Source organism: Alligator mississippiensis, chromosome 2 (assembly GCF_030867095.1).
Source record: "Alligator mississippiensis isolate rAllMis1 chromosome 2, rAllMis1, whole genome shotgun sequence".
Taxonomy (NCBI): domain Eukaryota; kingdom Metazoa; phylum Chordata; order Crocodylia; family Alligatoridae; genus Alligator; species Alligator mississippiensis.
In genome coordinates this window covers 127,889,078-127,910,672 of record NC_081825.1, presented here as the reverse complement: position 1 = coordinate 127,910,672, position 21,595 = coordinate 127,889,078, and the positions used below count along the sequence as shown (strand labels likewise).

The 21,595-nt window shown below is 39.5% G+C and overlaps 1 protein-coding gene across 2 annotated transcripts in view; it reads left to right on the top strand.

Moving 5' to 3' along the window:
* Positions 1-21,595, top strand: part of EGF (epidermal growth factor) — a 98,245-nt gene that overhangs the window by 66,086 nt on the left and 10,564 nt on the right. The window contains exons 17-23 of one of the 2 annotated variants that reach the window (XM_019500145.2): positions 849-995; positions 4,643-4,759; positions 6,611-6,736; positions 9,273-9,395; positions 12,245-12,395; positions 14,507-14,671; positions 19,305-19,416. In XM_019500145.2, the coding sequence (XP_019355690.1) occupies positions 849-995; positions 4,643-4,759; positions 6,611-6,736; positions 9,273-9,395; positions 12,245-12,395; positions 14,507-14,671; positions 19,305-19,416 (941 nt within the window). The remainder of the gene's footprint in view (positions 1-848; positions 996-4,642; positions 4,760-6,610; positions 6,737-9,272; positions 9,396-12,244; positions 12,396-14,506; positions 14,672-19,304; positions 19,417-21,595) is intronic. The other variant, XM_019500146.2, reaches the window with a different exon arrangement.

Sequence of the window (21,595 nt, the reverse complement as noted above, 5' to 3'; positions counted from 1 at the left end):
GCATCAGTAGATGAGATATCTGAGAAAACTGATTATTTCAGAATGCACTTATATGTAAGGGTGATGTAGTATAGTAATGTCTGGAGAAGCCAACATGGCTGACAAATTAGCTGAGCTGAAAAAAAAATACTACTTTGTTTCCACTGAATCCTGTTAATTGTAACTGTTGGAATATTGTTACATAAATGTGGTCCTATTCTCAAATGCAGGTAGGACCTGCATTTAATAGCACAATTCAAATGAAGAACTAGAATTCACAACATCTGGCTTGGAAAATAGAGCTTTCCCCTAATAAACTTAAAAAAGCAGCTCTAAAAATTAATCCACTAAAATTAAGCAGAAAGTCCTTACACACTAATGCCCTGTAGGGAGTAATGATTCCTGTTCATCCACATTTATTTATATTGCACTAGTATATCTATAAAGAAGAGCACAATTCTTCACCACCCTCCTTAGGATGGATTAGACAAAAAACTTGTAGTCACGCTCACTTGAACAAGCTACTGTCTCATGAAGGAAGTAATACCGTTAAGGGGAATTTTCAGTATACTAAACCTTGGAGAACTGACATATGCATCTGACCACTTTTCCTTAACATATTGATATTGATGCTCATAAGAGCAAAGAAAATAGTCAGACAATGAGTTGAATTCCTTTCCCTTTGTATTTGAGAAAATCAGTCAGTGATGGCATGCTAGGTGGCACTGAGAATGCCAGAATGCCAACAAACTGATTTTTGAAAATAGAAAACCACAGGTACTCTGATTCTTGTGAAATTATATATGCATGACTAAAAATTGGAACTCTGACTTTATCTACTTCAACCTTTTCTACAACATTTTCTTAAGGAGTCTTTGTACATAAAGAGGTGGAACCAAAGAATCAAACAACAATACTGGAACCCTTGTACCAGAGCCCACTGGATAGTGGGGATACTACCAGTGATGAGAAGGAGCAAACCCAACATTTGCTGATGGCTGAAATCATGGTATCTGGTAAGGTGCATAGTTCCCTGGTTCACATGGGTTATCTCACTCAACTGAAGGTGCAGTTCTGAGCAGGATAGAAATTAGCTTTTTCATTTGGATCAGAGAAGAGTGGTGGAGCTTAGAGGAAGAAGGGAACTACATTAATCTGTAGCATTTACACTGAATATTAAACCAGCAAAAAGAAGAAGAAGAACAAAAGAAACCTATATTATAGTGCAGGAATGAATGATATGACCTTGGGAAGTATGTGAGCATCAACAGTCATTATTCCTTAAGAGTTTCTCTTCACTAGCCATCTCCCCCCTCAGATTAATTGTTACAAATATTTATATTTTAAAAATCATTTCTCCAGTGCAGTTAATGGTACTTTGGACATACTGTAGACAAAAGGTATAAGCACACAAACACTTTGCCATGAAGTAAAAAAGCCACCCTCTTTACTGTATGTTTGTGGCTCCTTGGTAGCTGCCTACAAGCAAGCTCTTAGCTCATGGCAAGTGGAAGCTAACCCACAATAATTTACCTCTCTTTCATTGAATGCTAAGTTTCCATAAGTTAGCTTCTGCTTAGTGCAGGGTAACAGCATACACATGGCAGTTACCACAGAACAGATGATATGTAATAAATCCTTACCCCTTTGTGGATTAGCCTGTACAATAAATCCTACATCACTTGGATCCAGGTGGTCTGGCAACCTGCTGTGCAAGTGGGTGGCAAATTAACATGAACCTCTCATTGGTTTGCTGCAGCTTTTACTTCAGAGGGCTCTGTTTCTTTACTACACTTCAAAGAGAGCTCATCAGAGGGTCCCATGCAGCTGGTCAGAGAAGCGGTGCTTTTTGAAATGAAAGCAGCAGCAAACAGCTGGAACACCTCAGTGGTTCTGTACAGCTGTTTACTGAAGCTTATATGCATTCATTCACGTTTTAACCTCTCATGTTTGCAGTGGGTTAAGGAATCTAACCTTGAGAAGTTTGTAGGTTCTACTGTACTTATTGCAGAGTAAGAGCATGCACACCAACAGTTATCACAGGACAACTACCACATGGTAAATCCCTCCCTTTTTACCTTGTGGTAAAAATCCATATCCAAAAATAGTCTTGGGTTCAATAAAAGGAGTACTTTTCCCTTAAAAGGCCTTGCTGCTTGAGCATGCCCTCTAGAAGTAACACAGTTTAGTTTTGGAAAAAGAATTATTTGGGTGGTAGGGCTAAATTACTTCCCTGAATTACATTAACTGTAAATTGATTCAACATAGATAGAATTTGTCAGAATAGCTACGTGCAACAGCTAGGTGTGTAACTTTTTCACGCTCCTTACTGACATAGTTATGTTAGCAACACTTTGTACTGTTCACTTGGCCTAAAATGAAGATTATTACATTTGTAGCCTGGAGCAAACTTATGATGAGTGTCCACTGTCCATGCCAGACCATACAATTGGGTCAAGTAGCTTCAGCTGGGCAACCCATTTAATCAAAGTAAAAGCATTTACTATAACCTGAGCTGACTCCTAGCCCAAACCATGACCACTTTGTCCTTAATCATCAAACTCCAGTACACTGATGATGCTATAGTGTGTGCTTACTTAGAAGCAGGTCTTCAGTCAATCATCAATGTCTTCACCAAGGCATTGATGACCAAGAAATTGTGACTGAAGTTTAACAGTCAGAAAACTAAGGTCTTCCATCAACAACTTCTTCATGAGCAGTCCCCAACTCTGATCATTCAGATTTACAGCAAGACTCAGGACAACATTGCGGATTTTCCATACCTCTGAAGCCATCTCTTATAGAAGGTTGACTTCAGTGAAGAACTCTAACATTGCCTTAAACGTGCAAGTGTAGCCTTTGGACACCTGAGTAAATGGGTGTTTGAAGATCACAACATCGGGAAACCAAGCTCGTGGTTTACCAAGCAGCCATGATCTTTACCTTACTGTATGGAGCTGAGACATGGACAATGTATAGGAGACATCTCAAGTTGCTGGAGAAGTATCATCAGTGCTGCCTGCGGAAGATCCTTCATATCCGGTGGGAAGATAAATGCACCAACATTAGTGTCTTGTCTCAAGCAAACATCATGAGCATTAGGGCTGTGTGAAGCTTTGATCCCTGATTTGATTTGGTGGTGATTTGGCCCGATTCGGTGGCTGAATCTCTGAATCTGAATCAAATCAGGAGACCCTTTAATCTCTCCAAATCGAATCAGAACACTCTGAATTGATTTGGAGAGATTCGGAAAGATTTGGAGATTCAGACATAGACACAGATTTAAATGTTTTTTCTACATACCTCAAGGTACCAGGTGGCTTGTGAATACTGCGATGCTGGGGTGAATAGAGTGTCCCACAGGGGCACTCAGCATGGGGGGCTCCCCAGGGTGCTTGGCAACAGACCTGAAAGTGGACCAGAAGCACTTCTGGTCTACTTCTGTGTCCACCGGGGAGCATGCAGGGGGGCCCCTGTGCTCCTCCTAGCTTAGCAACTGGTGCCTCCTGGCTCAGAGAGGCTCCTGGGGTCCCAGGACCCCCGAGCTGGAGGGTGTGCTCCCTGGTGGACCTGGAAGTGGACTGGAAGTACTTCTGGTCCACTTCTGGGTTCACCACCAAGCATGCAGGGCCCCACCCATGCTCCTGTGGGATGCTCCATCCACCCCAGCACTGTAACATTCATGAGCTGCACCAAGTACTTCGAGGTATATAGAAAAAAACATTTAAAGCTGTGTCTATGGCCGAATTGCTGATTCTCTGAATCAGCATTGAATCTGTGGATTCCGATTCGTCCGAATCAAATCAGGGACAGTGATCCGAATCAACAAATCAAATCATTGTCCCTGATTCGGGCCAAATCTAAATAGAATACGGCCCATTTCGCACACATCTAATGAGCATCGAGGCAATGATCATCCAACATCAACTTCTCTGGGCCAGCCACATCATCCAGATATCTGCTTCCAGACTCCCAAAGCAAGTTTTATTCTCCCAGCTCAGTCAAGGCATATGCTCAAAGGAAGGCAGAGAAAGCACTTCAAGTACATCCTCAAGGCCAGCTTGGAAAAAATGCAACATCGACATCAACTCATGGGAGACTATCACCCAGGATTGCCCCAAATGGAGGAAGAGTCTGCTGCAAGGATCTCTGTACTTTGAAACCTAATGCTGACAATAGGAGATGGAAAAGTGGGAGTGGCAGAAACAGCGTGTTGCAGACCGAATCAAGAATCTGGATCCACCCACCCACGTGGAAATATGTGCCCAAGTTGCAATACAACCTGTTGATCCTGGATTGGCCTTGTCAGCCATCTTTGACCCACAGATAAGGCAATCATGGAAGACAATCATCTTTGACTGTGAGAGATTGCTGCTGATGATTTACTATAGACAGTTCTAAATGGCCCTGTGACAGAAAGTAGTGAATACTTGTTACAGTCTATAATTTTGCTTATTTGGGAAAACCAGTTGTTAAACACCATATATGCCTCATGTAGACAGACCAAGAGCATTATGTTAGCTGGTCGTTGTTAAGTCTAGTGGAGCTTACATTTTAAAACTTTGGCCCAGTATGCAGTTTTGTTAAAATCCGTCGGCTCTTTGAATCAGTAGAACTAGCAATGCAGTTAATATGACAGGTTTTAATTTTCTTTCTACGACAGATCTAGATGACTGTGCTGTGTTAGAGTGTAATACCAATGCCCAGTGTGTCTCACTGGAAGATGGTGCTATGTGCCAGTGTTTGGAGGGATTTACCTGGGAGGGGAAATCATGTCTTGGTAAGAACAAAAATGAAATACAATTTTCTGGAAAATTATAGAACTGAAAGAGTTGCTTGCTTTTTGCCACATATCTGTTGCAAAAGCCATCACAGAAAGACTGATGAGACCATTTGTGTTTAAACTCATCATTTTAGTTGCAAAGGATGATCAACAGAGAACATGTGAGATGAAATATCTAAGGGATGCATAGATTATATTCCCTTGAGTCCTGAGTGCTAATCCTATTAATATTAATGAGTGATGCACTGGGAATAATAAAAACACAAATGTATGTATTAATAAACTAAATCTAATTATAAAAGCTCAAGACACATAGAAACTATACTTGATGCATAATTTAGACCTGTGAACTGGGGATTCTTTTAGGCCTAATATAACGTTTATGTTGTATTTTTATAAGAGCTCCTGTGTCTGTCTGTCTCTGCTATTAGAACATGTTCTTGGATACTCCTGCAATAAGACCAAGTATAGTACAGTTAACCCATTCTTGGACTTGCAAAAACAGCAACTGGAAGCGCTTTGGCATATTACAAATGTCTAGGGGAAGAAAGGGACAAAAATAAAGCATAGACAAGCATTTGACTGGAAAACACAATGGTTGCCTAGATCATTATTTAAAGAACAACAATTGGGAAGAGAAACTGCATCTCACCACATGTGCTGAACCATTGCACCTTTACCTCTTAATCCTTTAGTCTGAACTACATCCTCATAATCAAAGCATATCCTTAAATTTCTTGAAAAGCCAGGCACTGTAGATTGGCAGAGAGGCTATATGTCAAATACACGTGTATATTATGCATCTTTATGGGACAGCACCCCTTGTAGTTGAATTGTAGTTTCAGAAATAAATACTTTACCCTGCCTTGTTCCATTTATGGCTCTTTTCAGACAGAAACAAATGCGTTCAGGGAAGTATACCACTAAAACAAGTGGCAGACAAGGTTCTTTGGGTAAATGCGATATCTTTTATTAGACCAACTAAATAGTTGGAAAAAATGTTCAAAAAAAGAATATTTTTTCCAACTATTTACTTGGTCTAATAAAAGATATCACATTGGGTGATATCACAGATCACCCAAAGAACCTTGTCTGCCTATGTCCTTAGACCAACATGGCTGGAGCCAACACCCCCTAAAACAAGTAGTGTTTTCTCAAAATATGCTTTGTGCCCCCACTGAGATCAACAGGACTGTGCAAGCTGACAAAAAAGGAGATGAGGGTACTGGTAGAACACTTTCTACCTTTGCTCACCTACTTGTGGTACAAAATGGCCTCCCACATGCTCTGCAGATGCATCTACTTTAATTGTCATATAAGGAAGACTGACTTATTGGAACGTGTCTCATTGGAAATGTGTAGTTTTGTGGGTTTTTTTTAAATTCACATGATCAATGATTAGGTGAAATGTTATAACATTTAGGGATAAGTCCTTCTGCTTTGAAAGATTTACATTCTAACATCTACAAGTATTATGCTTTCAAGAGTTTGTCAATGGAGGTCAGAGCTATGGACTGGGGAACTCTTTGGAGTGAAGATTTCCCCCATACATACAGTTTTTGATAGAAATTAAAATTTTAAAAAGTCTGGGATTCTTAAAGTAGCTAAGGGTCAGGCATCTGGGTGAATGGGATCCTTTAACTATCTAATTTAAATTCATACTCAGAAGTAGGGACACCGCTTCCTTATTTCCCCATGCTTTAGAAGTAGAAGGTACAAGTAATAGTGTAGTCTGAGGGTGGATCACATACAAGTATCTCTTTTCTATCATTTAATCCCTTGACATACCAGTAATTGCTTCATGGCTAATGTGCCCCTCGGCTCCTAACTCTGTGCTTTTCCTCATAGATGTCAATGAGTGTGCTATTAATATGAACCGCTGTAATAGAAACTTCTCTGAGTGCATCAATACTGAAGGTGGCTATGTCTGCAAGTGTCTAGAGGGCTACAGTGGAGATGGACTTCATTGCTCAGGTATGGGAGCTTGTGAGGGTGATACTGCATTAGGTAGAAACAGAATATGTGAGTAATAGAAACATGTCTAATGAGTCTGACCAGCCATGGATCAAGATGCAAGAGAGGTATGTCACTTGTCCATGATGATAATTTGTTTCAGTTCTTTGTGAAAAATGGAGTAAGGACCCGTGTACTAATAGTAGTGTAGTAAGTTCTACAAGGCAGTTGACATTTATCATCTTTTCCTTTTTGGCTCTTTCTTTATTGTTTGAAGTATAGGAACATCAGTGCCTAATCAATATACAAAGCCTATAGTTGTCAATGGATACTCCCTCTCATTGTTTACACTTTCTTTGGCACATATACTCAAGGAAGAAATGGATGAATGAATGGCGATTTACTGGAAATTGTTTCCATGCATATAAATGAAAGTATTCACTGAATGTGTTATACTAAGCATAATGCTATGTTAGCTTAATAGACATGAGATTCAGGGTGTTGACATTTACAACGCGAGTCCATTTCAAACCATGTTAATAATAAGATCCACTGATGCTGCTGGCCAGAACTTTGATTCTGATATCACATCTTCTGTTCATTTCCTATACTTTAATTTTTTTCTAGTGCATTTTTAGCATTAAAATAAGAACCAAGAACATCAATCTAAGAGTAGTAACAAGCTTCCTGAAAGCTCCATGTGAGTTTCTTTTTCTCTTATGTCCTTTTTCTGTCTCTTTCCTTTGTGACCCAAGTCAAAGCACATGGAAGTCAATGGGGTATTTGTCCATTAACAGACCTGGGATTAGGTCAGATTCTTAATGCAAAATAAGATTACTAAGAAATAAAGGGCTGTCTCCTGACTGACAGATGATAGAGGGTAATGAGTAGAATAACTGAGGGGGGATGACAGGTCAGTACCTCTGGTGCCACTTTTATGGGGGACCCAAAAGCAGCTGTTGCCACAGCAGTCACTGATTGGGCTGCTGCAATGGGCATAGCAGGAGTTGGTGCTTCTCTGGGTGTCATGCAGCTGTCTGGGGTGCTACTATGCCTCTGGCTGTACCACGCTGGGGTAAGTGTTCTGCAGGTATTTTGTCTGCACAGGTCGGAGGCAAAGAGAGTGCTGCTGATGGAGTGAAGACCCATGTGGTAATTACTTATGGTAATCACATGCTTCAGAACTTTTTCAAATGGGGTCTAATTCCTCATTGAGATTTGCTTACTGAACCTAATACAATTATTTGAGAAAGGATTAATTTTCTCCCCAAAGTTTTTAAGACTACAGTATACCATTACTTTTTTATTGAAATATTCCAAGTGATAGAATCCTGATGTCAACAAAACCGAAACGACTTTTAACATTTAACAACAACTGGAAATTTGCCAATATGTTAAGGGACACTGCAGAATTCACCAGACATGTTTTGTCGCATTCACATTACTGAGGATATTTTCCTGTAATTTGGTTTTTAAAGAATTACTTTGAGTTTCCCGTGATATTTTAACTTTGATCTAGTAGACTTAACTCAGGCAAAACTTGGGAAGATTTCAAGAAGAACTTAACATGAGTTAGGACTGTGAGATTAGGTTCATGGCCCCATATTAAACTTGATATATGCATTTTACTGCCAGCTGATAGCATAAAGTAGTGATAGATTCACCTCAACGTTCAGGTGTTAAGTCAAAGTGCATGTGAACTGAACAGGTCCTTAGACTGTGTGACATTCTGTATGGATTTAAGCATTTCTTGGTGCACTAGCTCCCAGGTTGTTAAACACTTTGGGTGCCTGTGCAGGAGCACCAAGGCTGTGCTGACGCACTGTAATTACTCAATTAATCGAGCCTGCGGGAGCGTGGTAATTACTGAACTCCAGCCAGCCTCCACGTCTCATGTATCAGCATCCCCATGGTTCAAAATGGTGGTGGGGGCGCTTTAATGAAAGCTTGTTTGATGAGCTTTAGATAAAGCGCCTCCACTGCCATTTTGAAGCACAGGGATGCTGATACACGAGTTGCTCCAAGCACTTTAATTACAACTCCCCCCCCCCCCCCCCACTCCCACTCCCAAGCACATGTAAAAGCATCCTGTCTAACTGGATTAGACAAGGTCTGGACAACACAGGTTTACAACACCAATGGCTTCTCTACCCTAGTACTCTAGTTGTTACTAACGATCACTGGTGAAGCTGGAATAGGCATAGCAGTGATGGAAAATATTAAGAGAAAACATTCTTGTACAGACTGCACTTTAAAGTCTTCTCCTACCTCTCTTCTTGTCTTGGTCCATTACCTTTAAGGGAGATGCTGCTTCTTTCTTCCCGTTGTGGAAGAGAATCCTTCCTTCAGCACTTACTTCACTCAAGGTGCAAGCAAAGGTGTGATTACCTAGCCACCTCACACTTCCAGCTATTTCATTCCACTCACTGCTAAAGGTAGTTTATGGAGGAAAACTGGAGTATTTTTCCTGGTGGTAGGAAGCTGTAAAGCTGAGGCCACTGTTAGACTGATTTTTTGAGGCATTCATTCTTCTAATCACAACCTGTTTGGGTAACAGATATTGATGAATGCAAACTGGGGATCCACACCTGTGGGGAAAATACTATCTGCATAAACACTGAAGGAAACTACACCTGCATTTGCACCAATGGGTTGTTTGGAACTGGGGCTGACTGTACTGGTGAGTAAAGCTAGTAAATGAGACAAATAATGTGGTTCTTGATGAAGGAAGATTGAGTGCTCAGACAGATTAGTTGCACTGGGAAATTCAAAAATTGCTGAATAATAATACATCAGGCAGCAAGTGAATCTAATTGGATTGGTTCTGGATGCTGCTGTTTTGCAAACTGCACATTCCCCTGCAGAGATGGGCTGAGGTGACCAGGTTTCACAAAGCCTGGGATTTGATTCCTTTTGTTTGAAACCATCAGTGCTGATGATCAGATCTTATTTCTATTCTCTAATTTTAATAATGTGTAACTAATGCTGTCTGTAGTCTTTTTAGGGGTAACACTATGCCCCTTTTCTGAGGTCAGCTCAGATTCACTGTGCTAAGTCACTTTTCATGCTATCTGTGGTTTTTGACCTTCTGCAGAAGGCCTGCAAAAGTCTGGCATATCATTTTAGCTGCCATCCCTGCCCCCCAGAACAAGCAGAATTTCTTGGCCAGATTTTCATGTGAGCTCCGTTCCCATTAATTTACCAATATAAGTGGCCAGATTTTCAGAAGAGCTCTGTGTCTTGGCTGCTAAATTGTTCAGAAAAATTGGCCATACATTTCACAAAGGGAGCCGATAAAAGCTGAACACTTCCTAATATGTGACCCTTATATAGCTGGGTAAATGAAAGCTGAGCTGTTTTGAAAAATATGGAACTAAATGATTCATTGTTTTTGTGCTGGCACTCTACAGCCATTTTGCTGGTATGCCAGAAAAAAATGTGTAAAACTCTCAAAAGTCTATGCCTACAGTGACCTGAATGAAAGTTTTAATGTAGGATACAGTGCAGGATCTCATCCCCTCCTTCAGGGATTTAATCTTTCAGCTGTAACTGAGAAACTTTGACTTGAAATAACATCTAATTTAGGAATAGTGTTTTAAAGACTACAAATTGTCAATTTGCTCTAATATGTTGGTATGTTCTAACCTGCTATTTTACATGCTTATTGACTGTGAATATTTTTGTCACCCTTTTTAATCACACATGGAGCCCAAATGTAGAAATAAGTTGTTTCTTTCCATGTATGTTCTATGCCATGACTACTTTCAATTTAAAAAAAATCATCACTGCTACTACAGACCGCATTGCAAAAACCCTATACTAAGTCGTAGATGTTATCAAGTACCTGTGCTGAAGTAGAGCTATATAATGCTACCCAATCATATCCTTACACCTACATTAAAATACAAGTGCGATCTCCATATGTATATGTTATGAAATGAATGTAGGTGAGGAGAAAAGACACAAAAATATATTAAAACCAGTTCTCTGGCAGCATGGGTGCAGATCTGTGTTTTACAAGACACACCATATTCACAAGTGCTTGACAAACTATGCAGCTGCCTGGGCAATGCCTAAATTTATTATATCACTACTACAACACCTTCCATAGAAAAATAATCTTCACATAGTAAATGAACCCAGAATTGTAGTCCTGGCAGTGTAGGTGTGATCACAGCTTATGTAGACTTATCTGAGCTGGCTTTAAACTGGTCAGCCTATCCTGTTACAAGTGTAACAGGAAACTTAATGTGGACTGCTAAGGTAACCCTGCAAGTAGATATTTGAGTGGTTGAACCACATAGAGCTCTGCCTTGCCACAACTATACTATTATTGATGCTTTGTATCTTAAAAAAAGCTCAGGTATGCAAGCTCCAGTGATACTTTTGACTCTAGTATAGATTTACTTGAGAAAGAAATGTAGCTTTCCTGTGAAAATTGGTAGGATGAGTCCCTTAGGTGTGAAACACACAGCCACCCCGGTGGAGTTTGTCTAACTTCAAGACATCATTCATGATGGAAATTCATTATAGTAACTGTAGGTCCCTCTGTGACTGTTTCTGGTGGAACATGACTGTATGGTGATTTATTTTCCCCAGTTGCCTGACTTAATTTTCTGGAACCAGAGATCCAAGGTATATTGACACAGATGCAGCTAGTATGTCTTCCACATGTATGTGGAAGTACAACCATCCACCCAAATGAATCTGTTATTTATACATATGGGCTAAGTACAGACAGTCAAAAAGTCCGAGGCTGAATCAATTCAATTTTCACAGGTTTGTTTAAGCTGCATGGATTGAACCGATAAGCAAGTGAACATTCACTTTTGATTTCAGAAATGCAGCCACATGCCTGCAGTGGTCCAGGCCAGAAGCTGAAGGGTGCTAGAGCATGCTTCCCTCCTTGGCTGGAGCAGACAGCTCTGGCTAAGGCTAGCCTGCCCACCCTGCAAGGGGGGGTTTGCAGGAAGGTGCAAAGCATCCTGGGATTCTGGGGGACTGTGCGTTAATTTGAATGTAGAGTGGATCTGGGACAGAATTTCAATAAACTGATTTAACCTAAATCAGATATGTTTGAGCCTACTTCCATCCAGGTTTATCTTAAATTAGTTACAGCCATTTTGAAAGTAGTTCATGTGTTCTGAAATTCTGTTGTGTTACAAATTTGAACTGGTTTCCAATCACTTATACTGGATAATGTGTAATTTCTGTCCCTAGGCATATACACATCAATATACTCTGTTATTTGAGAGGGATCAAAGCAAACATAATAGCATCTATAAAGTGTGGTATCTCATCCAATGGCCCTTACCTCTTAAATCTTGCTCAGTGGTGTTTGACAGGGCTATGTTAAGGTAACAAAACAGCACCGTAAACTACAGTTTTATCTTTATCATGTGTTACGTTCAAATCACAATCTCTTAACTGAGATGAGTGCCTTACTTGTTTCCTGAGGGCTTGTAGTAAGCCATTTTGTCAGTTTAACCAATCCCCAAGATATGCATGCATGTAAATCCTGTATTTCAGAATCACCAGTGCCTTCTACTTCTAGTACCAGGGGTATTGCCACTCCCACTGCGCAGGATGAATTTATAGGCTGTCCATCGTCACACGAGTCCTACTGTCTCCATGGGGGAATCTGTGTTTATGTTTCAGATCTACAAGATTATGCATGCAAGTAAGTACTGGCCTTTGTTTCATCTATATGAATGAATAGCAGATATTGCCATGTGCACTTGGGAGTTGGACAACATGACGTTTGAAGTCTCTTCTAACCCCGATTCTGTTTCTGGCTGTTAACAAGCAATAAAATATTTTACTTTGTATGTCCTGTGCATTACTGATCATTGCAATTGTTGTCTTAGTCTAACCTTTATTCAGTTCACACAAGAGTTTCAGATGATCTGTGAGGAGATGTGTGTGTGTCTGTGTGGGGCAGGGGAGATGGGTAAGTGGCTATGCAGCAGTGGAAGAACCTCTCATAATGTCAGAAGTAGCTTCTATAGCCCTAGCATAACCCTCGGAGTGAAGTGTCAGAAGGTCCATCCACAGAAGGATCTTTTGTTCTCTTATTATTCCTCCTTTGACACCTCCCTTTACTGCTCTCCAGACACCCCTCTGAGTGGTCATGCAGGGAACTTCATGGATTTGGGCTCTGGACCAGGCTTTTCCTGGATGACCCTTTTAATCTGAAACCCTCCTTTTGCTCAGCTGACACATTCTCTGTGTTAGCAGAGAGGGGCAGCTGTACCCCTCTGGACCACTTTTGGGTACTACAAGGTTAAAATAAGAAAAGGGAAAGGTGTTTTTTTTTTAGTACCTTGAATTGTATCCTATGAAGTGAATGTCTTGTACTCTGGCCCATTTTGAACATGCTGCATGGAACTATAAAGGAAGATGCAACAATATCAGATATGTATATTCATAACTGATATTTGCTTTTATTTTGTTACAGAAGTGAAAAATCCTTCAGAGCTATATTTTCTCCTTCTAGGAATTTCTATTAGATTTATTAAAGAAATTTCACTTTTCATTGGGTTTAGTTTGGATTTTATCCAGAGTTTGCCATACAGTGAAATGCCTGCAATGTACATGTTCTTCAAAACTGCAAAACAAAATGGGATGCATTTAATGAATTCAAGTTCCACTGTGCTCAACTATTAGTTTATAAGGCATCCCTCTGCCTTACCTTCTGCCTGACTTCAGAGTAATGTTAACTCTCTCCATATATCATCTGGCAGAGTTTATTTTTAATGATTATTTTTTGCACACTAGATGGCAGTATTCATTCACATAGGACAATGGTAGTATGAAATATAAAAACAGTTGTGGAGAAATGTGTTATTTAGCAGTAACATACCAAACATTTTAATTTGATAAAAGTGCTCATGGTTCAAAGAGATTTGTTTGGCTTATACAGAATATATTGTGATTCTACATTGAAAACATTTTGGTATTTTCTAGTTCTGAGCATACACTTGTCATATTTTTTGACAGAAACAAAGTGCATGGATTTAGTACATGTTTTTAGGACAATTTCAGATCAGGTGCTACAGGCCAAATCCTCTTCACTTCACTTATATGACTCTAGTAACACTAGTCATTTAAATTTGCAGAGTAGGATTCAATGCTACATCATTAACATTGAAATAATTCTAAGAATCTAATTTCCCTTTCACTGTTTGTATTGCTTTCTTCCTTTTTTTTGCATATCACACAGTTTGGACAATGAAACCAGACTGGTGAGATTCCCTTTTATTTGTCTATTTCTATAATTTTTGTTTTCAGATGCTAGGAATGTATTTTTGTGTCTGTTTTCACAACACCGAAGGGGTGTCTTAAAAAGCAAACCAAAAATTGTTGGTTAAAACTAAGGAAAGGCCCAAAGTTAGTTCTATCAGAGCTTCTGCAATGCCTCGTTTCTTCTTTCTCCATTGTCTTGAACCAAAAATTAAGTTTCACAATGAAGCTGGTTGTCAGTGTTCTTTAATTAAATTATTCAACATGTTCTTATTGCCTTGTCTAGTTTGCAAAACTTTAAGTTGAACTTCCTGTTTGGTAGATGCTAATTGGAAAGCCATGGGGGACATTCTGTTGTAAAGAGATCCTATTCATTATCCAATTCTATAGGGAGGTTTACAGCAGTTTCTGTAGAACCTTTTTTGTGTTGTGCCTGTTAAATTCTACAGGCCATTTCCCTCAGGATTGATGAATCACTACAAAAGGTGACTAAAACAATGACATTTTCCTTTTCTGTCATTAGTCAGTAATCTCATTTGCCTTTGACAGCTGTGTGGCAGGTTATGTGGGAGAACGCTGTCAGTTCAGTGACTTGGAGTGGTGGGAGAAGCAACATGTGGAGCAAATGAAGGTGCGGAACATCACAGTTACAGTTTGCATAGTTGTGCTGCTCCTGCTGCTCTTCCTGGGATCTCTTTGTGCCTACTGTTACAGGTAAAACTTCCCATCCCAAACTTACATACCAAGAAACCGCTACCAGCTTTTGCATATTATTAATGGTAAAGTATATTGGCCAGTCATCACCAGGCATAAATTGGTGTAGCACCCTAACTATTTTTTCTTCTAAATAATTTAGTCTATGAATTACTCACAAATATTAGGCATCTCCGTTGTTTGTGGTACTCACACTGGTGTTAATGAGAGCTGCACGTGTCTAGGGAGATGGAAACTAGAACCTGTTAGGTTTGAAAAGGATCCATAATTTGTATTGATGAGAGAGTTCAGGAGTCATGTCTTTAATGCATATATTTTCTAGTGTTCTTCTTAAGTACTCCAGTTCTGTAAAGCAATTGGGAGGGCTTTACCTCTTCTCTGACAGCAATCCTTTAGCTTTTTGTTGCATCTGAGGAATTATGCTGGAGGACTTCTTAGCAATGGAAAAAAGATTCATTCTTCTTTTGCCACCAAGACTGTTCAGTGATAGGTGCAGCAACTTTCCAGATATTAAAAGCAGCAATATCAGTAACACGAGCATAGAGTGTGCCTGTGGCAAAATTCTTCCATGGATTTTCCATGACACTAAGGAATGGACATGAGTGAGCTTTCTCTTGGTGGAAAGATTCCTTATGATCTATCTTTTATTTATAAATATGCTCTTCCCGTGTATGATAGGAAGACCCAATGTTGTGGCATATTGATCACACTCATGTTCCCCTGATATTATTAGGAGCTGACTGTCTTCAGCACCAATTGCGTAACTAAGTCAGGGGTGCAAAAATAGCAGTTGCTGGAGGTGCTGGCTGCCTGCTATCTCATGCACCACTACTGCCCAGGGTGCAGAATTGCCTGGTTATGCCTCTGCTCATCACCTCATGGTATTAGGCCTCTAGGTAAGGGAATCCTCATGCAAATCCCTGAAATTCAAGGACCTCCTCTGCCAACTCCTCTCTGAGGCTAAGGTTAATTGTGCCCTGTGTTAGTACTTGAAGAAAAATATCCAGCAGCTAAATCAAGACAACTTCCTGCTGCATATACTAGAAGAAAGGAAATGTACCTTCCTACTCATTTTTTAAAGATCAGTATCCATTAGGCTCAAATAGCCATGGAAGTTACTATAATATTCTTTATTCTTATTTAACAGTTCATAGCATATTAGGCCACAGAGCTGGAAGTGCTGCCACATTTCTCATGTTCTATTGACTGATTTTAGAGCTCTGGATTTAAAGCTAATTGCAGGTTGGTCTGTTCTCCTGACTTGGGATTCAAAAGCCAAATCAGCTGAATGATGTATATGGAATAAATATACGAATCTCAGGTTTCTTAGATTCTTTATGTATCGTGTATTGAAACTAAAGCCAAATATACAGCTGGCTTTAAGGTATAAGAATGCCCATTCACACACTATCATTTTCTGCCTCCTTTTTTTATTCTTTTTCGCTGAGCTTCATCTCCTTAAAATCCCTTTTGTCATTTTGCCCTGATTTACTTTTCTTCTTTAGGAAATGGTTTTGATCAATATAACTGTTTACCTCAACAGCAAGTTTTCAATTACATGCTTGACTGAATTTGTACTACAACTATTACTAGCCTAACTAGATCAAAATGAAACTGCTGATATGAAATCCCTATTTAACTGGAACCTGGAAACCAATATTTGGATTGGAATTGCAATTTCACTTTTGCTCATTCCCTAGTATATTTTGAGACATATTGACTAACCTGGTGACACCCTGACCCTCCTCCCCAGATGCAGACTTATCTCTTGTTTAATAGGATTCTTGCAAGAACCTAAATTAGAATATCCATATTGGCTCATTCCAAAAATGTACAATCTAGAAACTACAACAACTGGTATATGGGATCAATATGTTCAGTGGATCTAGTCAAGTAGAATAGAATTATGATCAATGATACTCCATAGCTCTTTACATTTCTAACATGATAGGAGGTGGATAAGCCTCCTGTCCCCCTAGTGAAGCTGGAAAACAATATCCCTCTTTTCCAAAGGGGGAAAAACTAAAGCATACATAAGAAAAGGGACTTGGCTAAGGTCCTAGAACAAGTCATTGGCAGAGCTAGAATTAGGACTGAGAAGTGTGTGGCTCATAGCCCATTCTCACTCACCTGACTCTTCCTGCTTCTTCTCAAAGTTACACATAGAGATCTCTATTATTATGTAGACATTATGTGGCATTATTCTGTGGCTATAAAGTGTTGACATGACTAGAGAATTTAGTGGTTCACTTTTGCATGTCTATCCTCTCTTGGGGCATGCAACAGCTTTCCAGGGTTGAGCTCATGGGTGTCTTCAGCAAACACTAGTGGGGAGTGGCCTTAGTTTTTTAATTAACTTCCTTTGATGATATAACAGAGACCTGGTTTGATGGCATTTATCATTAGGTGCAAGACGCATCTACTTAACCTCCCTTTTTATCTCTAGGCTGATCAGCAGTTATGATCAGGAGGTACTTATCAATGGTGGAGATGGGTTTTTCTCATCTCCATCAGGAGCCAGTTCTTGCTTCATATTTAACTTATATAAATGTAGCAAAATATGACAATTCTTGGAATGGTTCATTTATCTAATTCATATATAAACTCAGGATGAAAATGAAGAGGGACATTTTCATTTTCCTTCATATAGATCAACTATTAAATTTCATCATCAGGAGAGTTAACCAAAGGCAGTTAGAATCAGCCTCAGTTTCTGCTAGAGCTAATTGGGAAACATCCTGAATTACATTTTAAAGAAATGACGATTAAATTAGTTTACATGGTTGATGATGTAAGTGTGGTCTATCACACACACACACATATATATATATATATATATATAGCCTATAGTCCCAAGCCCTCCCTTATGGATGTTTTTTTGACTTGTCTCCATGTTAATCTGCAGCCTTGTACTGTAGAATTAGCTTCCAACTGCTAAAACAACTGCATGTCTGAACTTTGAAACTGACTACTTAGATCTGCTTACTTGTATCCTAGTTTTGCCTCTTAATAGTATTGTTGACTCTTTTTTTGAATTAAACAGTTCTCCTCTTATATAATTATCCATGGTAGGCTTGCACCAATTTTAGTTCTTAGAATTTTGAGGATTCTGTATTATTTATGTTTTCCTTATAGGATTTTCAGAGGTTAGTCATAGTTTTCTATGAATAACCATACATCAATAATTGCAGAGATGGATTTTCAGAACTGCAAACACTCAAATGAGTGTGCAGGATAACATTTGGATTTGCTTTTCTGAGATGCAAGCACAATTTCTGTGACAAGACACAGTTATAACATTTGCATATGGGTAGCTCTGAATATCTTAATGAAGGGGAAAATGCCAAAATTGTAAGCAACCAAATTTTTCTATCTTAACTGTTCCCTTCCATTTCCTTATCAGAGTTTTCTATTTCTTCTGTAAGCATAGAATCGTAGAAAATTAGGGTTGGAAGGGACCACAGGAGGTGATCCAGTCCAACCTCCTGCTCAGAGCAGGACCATCCCCAACTAGATCATCCAAGCCAAGGTGTTGTCCAGCCAGGTCTTAAAAACCTTCAAGGTTCCACAACCTCTCTGGGTAACCAGTTCCAGTGTTTTACTACCCTCCCAGTGAGAGAGGCTTTCCTAATATATAACTTAAACTTCCCTTCTGCAACTTGAGATAATTTCTCTTTGTTCTGTCATCTACCACCACTGAGAACAATTCAGCTCCATCCTCTTTGGAACCACCCTTTGGGTAGTTGAAGGCTGCTATCAAATCCCCCCTCAGTTGTCTCTTCTCCAGACTAAATAAGCCCAGTTCTCTCAGCCTCTCCTCACAAGTCATGTGCCCCAGCCCCCTAACCATTTTCATTGCCCTCTGCTGGACTCTCTCCAATTTGTCTACATCCTTTCTGCAGCAGATGCCCAAAAGTGGACATAGTCTTTCAGATGTGGCTTCACCAGTGCTAAATAGAGGGAAATAATTACTTACCTCGATCTGCTGGCAGTGCTCCTACTAATACAGCCCAGTATGCCATTAGCCTTGTTCCCAACAAGGGCACAATGTTGGCTCATATTCAGCTTATTGTCCACTGTAACCCCCAGGTTCTTTTTTGCAGACCTACTGCTTAGCCAGTCAGCCCCCAGGCTGTTCCAGTGCATGAGATTGTTTTATCTTAAGTGCAGGACTTTGCAATTTTCCTTATTGAACCTCATAAGATTTCTTTTGGCCCAGTCCTCCAATTTGTTGAGGTCACTCTGAATCCTAGCCCTACTCTCCAGAGTATCTAGACCCCTGAGCTAGGTGTCATCTGCAAACTTGCTGAGAGTGAACTCCATCCCATCTTCCAGGTTGTTGATGAGACCCACAAACAGCACACTATCCATGCTGCATTGGTACAAAACATTTACCTCTGTACTTCCTGTTGTCAGTACATTCTACTATTGTGAACTCCATTTTTATTTAATCATGAATTTGAAATTAGCAATAATGTATAAATTGATCTGTTTGACAGAAAACAAAATATATCCCTTCATTGGCAAACATTTGCAAAATATTACCCTTCACCAAAGGAATAAAACATAAAAGCAAAGCTACATCTGTTTTTCCAACAGCAGTTAATTTGTCTGAGCTTTTCTTCTCTTGCAGAAGTCAGAACTTCTATAAGAAGAATCTCTATGCAGAAGCGATAAGAGATGCCAGCAGCAGCAACAGCAGTGCTGACAGTGAGAACGTGACACCTACCAGCAACAAGCCTCGGGTAACTACATTAATATGGACTGGAGAGGGAAGTAAGAAGGATCAAAGGACATTAGGGATCCACTTGAGATTATCCATCAAATAATTCACATCTTAAATATATTAAATGACTGCTAGAGTCATCAAGTGCTTTGCTGTGAACCCTAGTTCATCTTACCTCATTGTTATCCCTCTAAGTTCACAGCTGCCTGAATGTATTGCAACCATTAGCCAGTGTTATTGTTAGCTTTGAACACAACAGTTGGGGCACTGTGTTCTAAATTAAGGAAATGGCAATGTGATGACATGGCATATCACTGAGATATTTTAACAGGAAACTATGCCCTCCCTCTACAGTGTTTCTTGGAAGCCAAGTATTCTGCATGCTATGTGAGATGTTGAATTTTATTTTGGCGTTTGATGCCACTAAATGCCTTTGTATTAGAAGCAGCCTCAGAAAGAAGAATAATCAATATATTATATGGTGACTTTGGTGGCAAGGGAGAGAAAATATAATATATGCTTCTAATCCTTTTGTCCTAACGCAGGAGACAAATTCTTCCTGTGATCCATCTCTGTTGACATCTGTGGGGTTGAATTCATGTCTGAGAAAAACTTTGGCCCCATAAAAGCACTATTTTATAGGTCTGATTAGCCTGCTTATAATGTTTGTTTTAAACTATTGCCCCAAATCTGTAAGTCCAGAGAGATTTCGGTTTCTTCATAGACTGATATATCTGTGAAGGGATGAAGCATTTTAAAGAGCATGTAATGCGTATATCCTGAACTGTGGCTCAGAATATTTTTAATCAATGCCAGAATGATGTTTTACAAATGGACTGGCTCAAAGGTCTGACTGTATTTTTAACTGGGTGGTCATAGAAACATGCAATCATATATATGCAAAGAGTATTGAATAGACTTGCCTAGAGTTGTGGTATGAAATAGTTCCTTAGTTGATGAGAACTCCTGCTCCTGTGGACCTTTTATTACCAACATTTCAGCTGCCAAGCCAGTCAGCACTTTGTTCTGGCAGGTATCAGATAACAAGTATGATGAATCTTAGCCATGCCAGCATTTGTTCATGGGGGAGAAGAAAAATGAAGTTTGCAAAGTATCTCATGCTTAGGAAATCAGAAACATTTGTTGGAACTGAGAACAGCGTGGTGGCTTGAATCTGTGCAATAGAAAGCCTACAGCTGATCAACACTGCCTTCACTAGCAGTTGTCACTGCAATTAATACCAACAGCTAATGACATTTTTATTGAGTATGGGTGTAATAAAGCAGCTAAACAGTGGACTGAGACAAAATTGAATCTGACCAACTCAGCTGTTATATACATTCTAGGGAAGAATTGCACCACCTGCATTTTTATCTTAGGGCATTGTAAAAATATACTAATTTAAGTAACTCACTGCAAATGACTTGTTGCTGGCTCAGATAAGCAATCACTGATATTTTATTGATTACTTTACAAGAAATCGATTAATTTGCATCATGCATAAAGTTTTTTCAATGGAGATGTGGTGAAGAGAATTAAATACCATGGGGTCTTCACAAGCACTTGGGACTGGAATGGCATTATTGCCAAGAAAAGCAGTGGGCAGTAATCCCTTTCCATGGTTCATTTAAAGCAGTGATTCTCAACTATGGTGCCATCGCACCCTGAGGTGCTTGAAAATCTTTCAAGGGTGCAGCAGGGTGCCTCACAATGCTAACAGTGTTAGGTTTGAAAACACAACTCACAAGAACTCAGAGATTTCAAATAGGGATCCCTACCAGTGGCCTTTCTGAGTTTTTTGCTACAGAAAATCTACTCTATTATTTTTCTGTAGTAAAAAAAAAAAAGAAAACTGAGAGCTGGCATTTTCCGAGGGGTATATCAAACCCATCCAAGGGGACCTCAAATCTATCCAGGGGTTCCCTGACTTCAAAAGGCTGAGAACCATTGACTTAGAGACTACTTCTTTATCTGTGCTTATATGATAATCAGAGTTTGTTAGCTAACTAAGGGATGAACAGATGAAACATTTAGACCAAGGTAAAAATAGGGAGAGGGAACGATTTAAACCACGGTAGCTAATCCAAGATAAGTATTTTGTGTGTCCATTCCATCCCACAATAAGTAGAAGTTAAATCAGGGCAGTTTACCTATGAATGAAATGATCACTAAATTACAATTATTGAGCTTTCACTTAT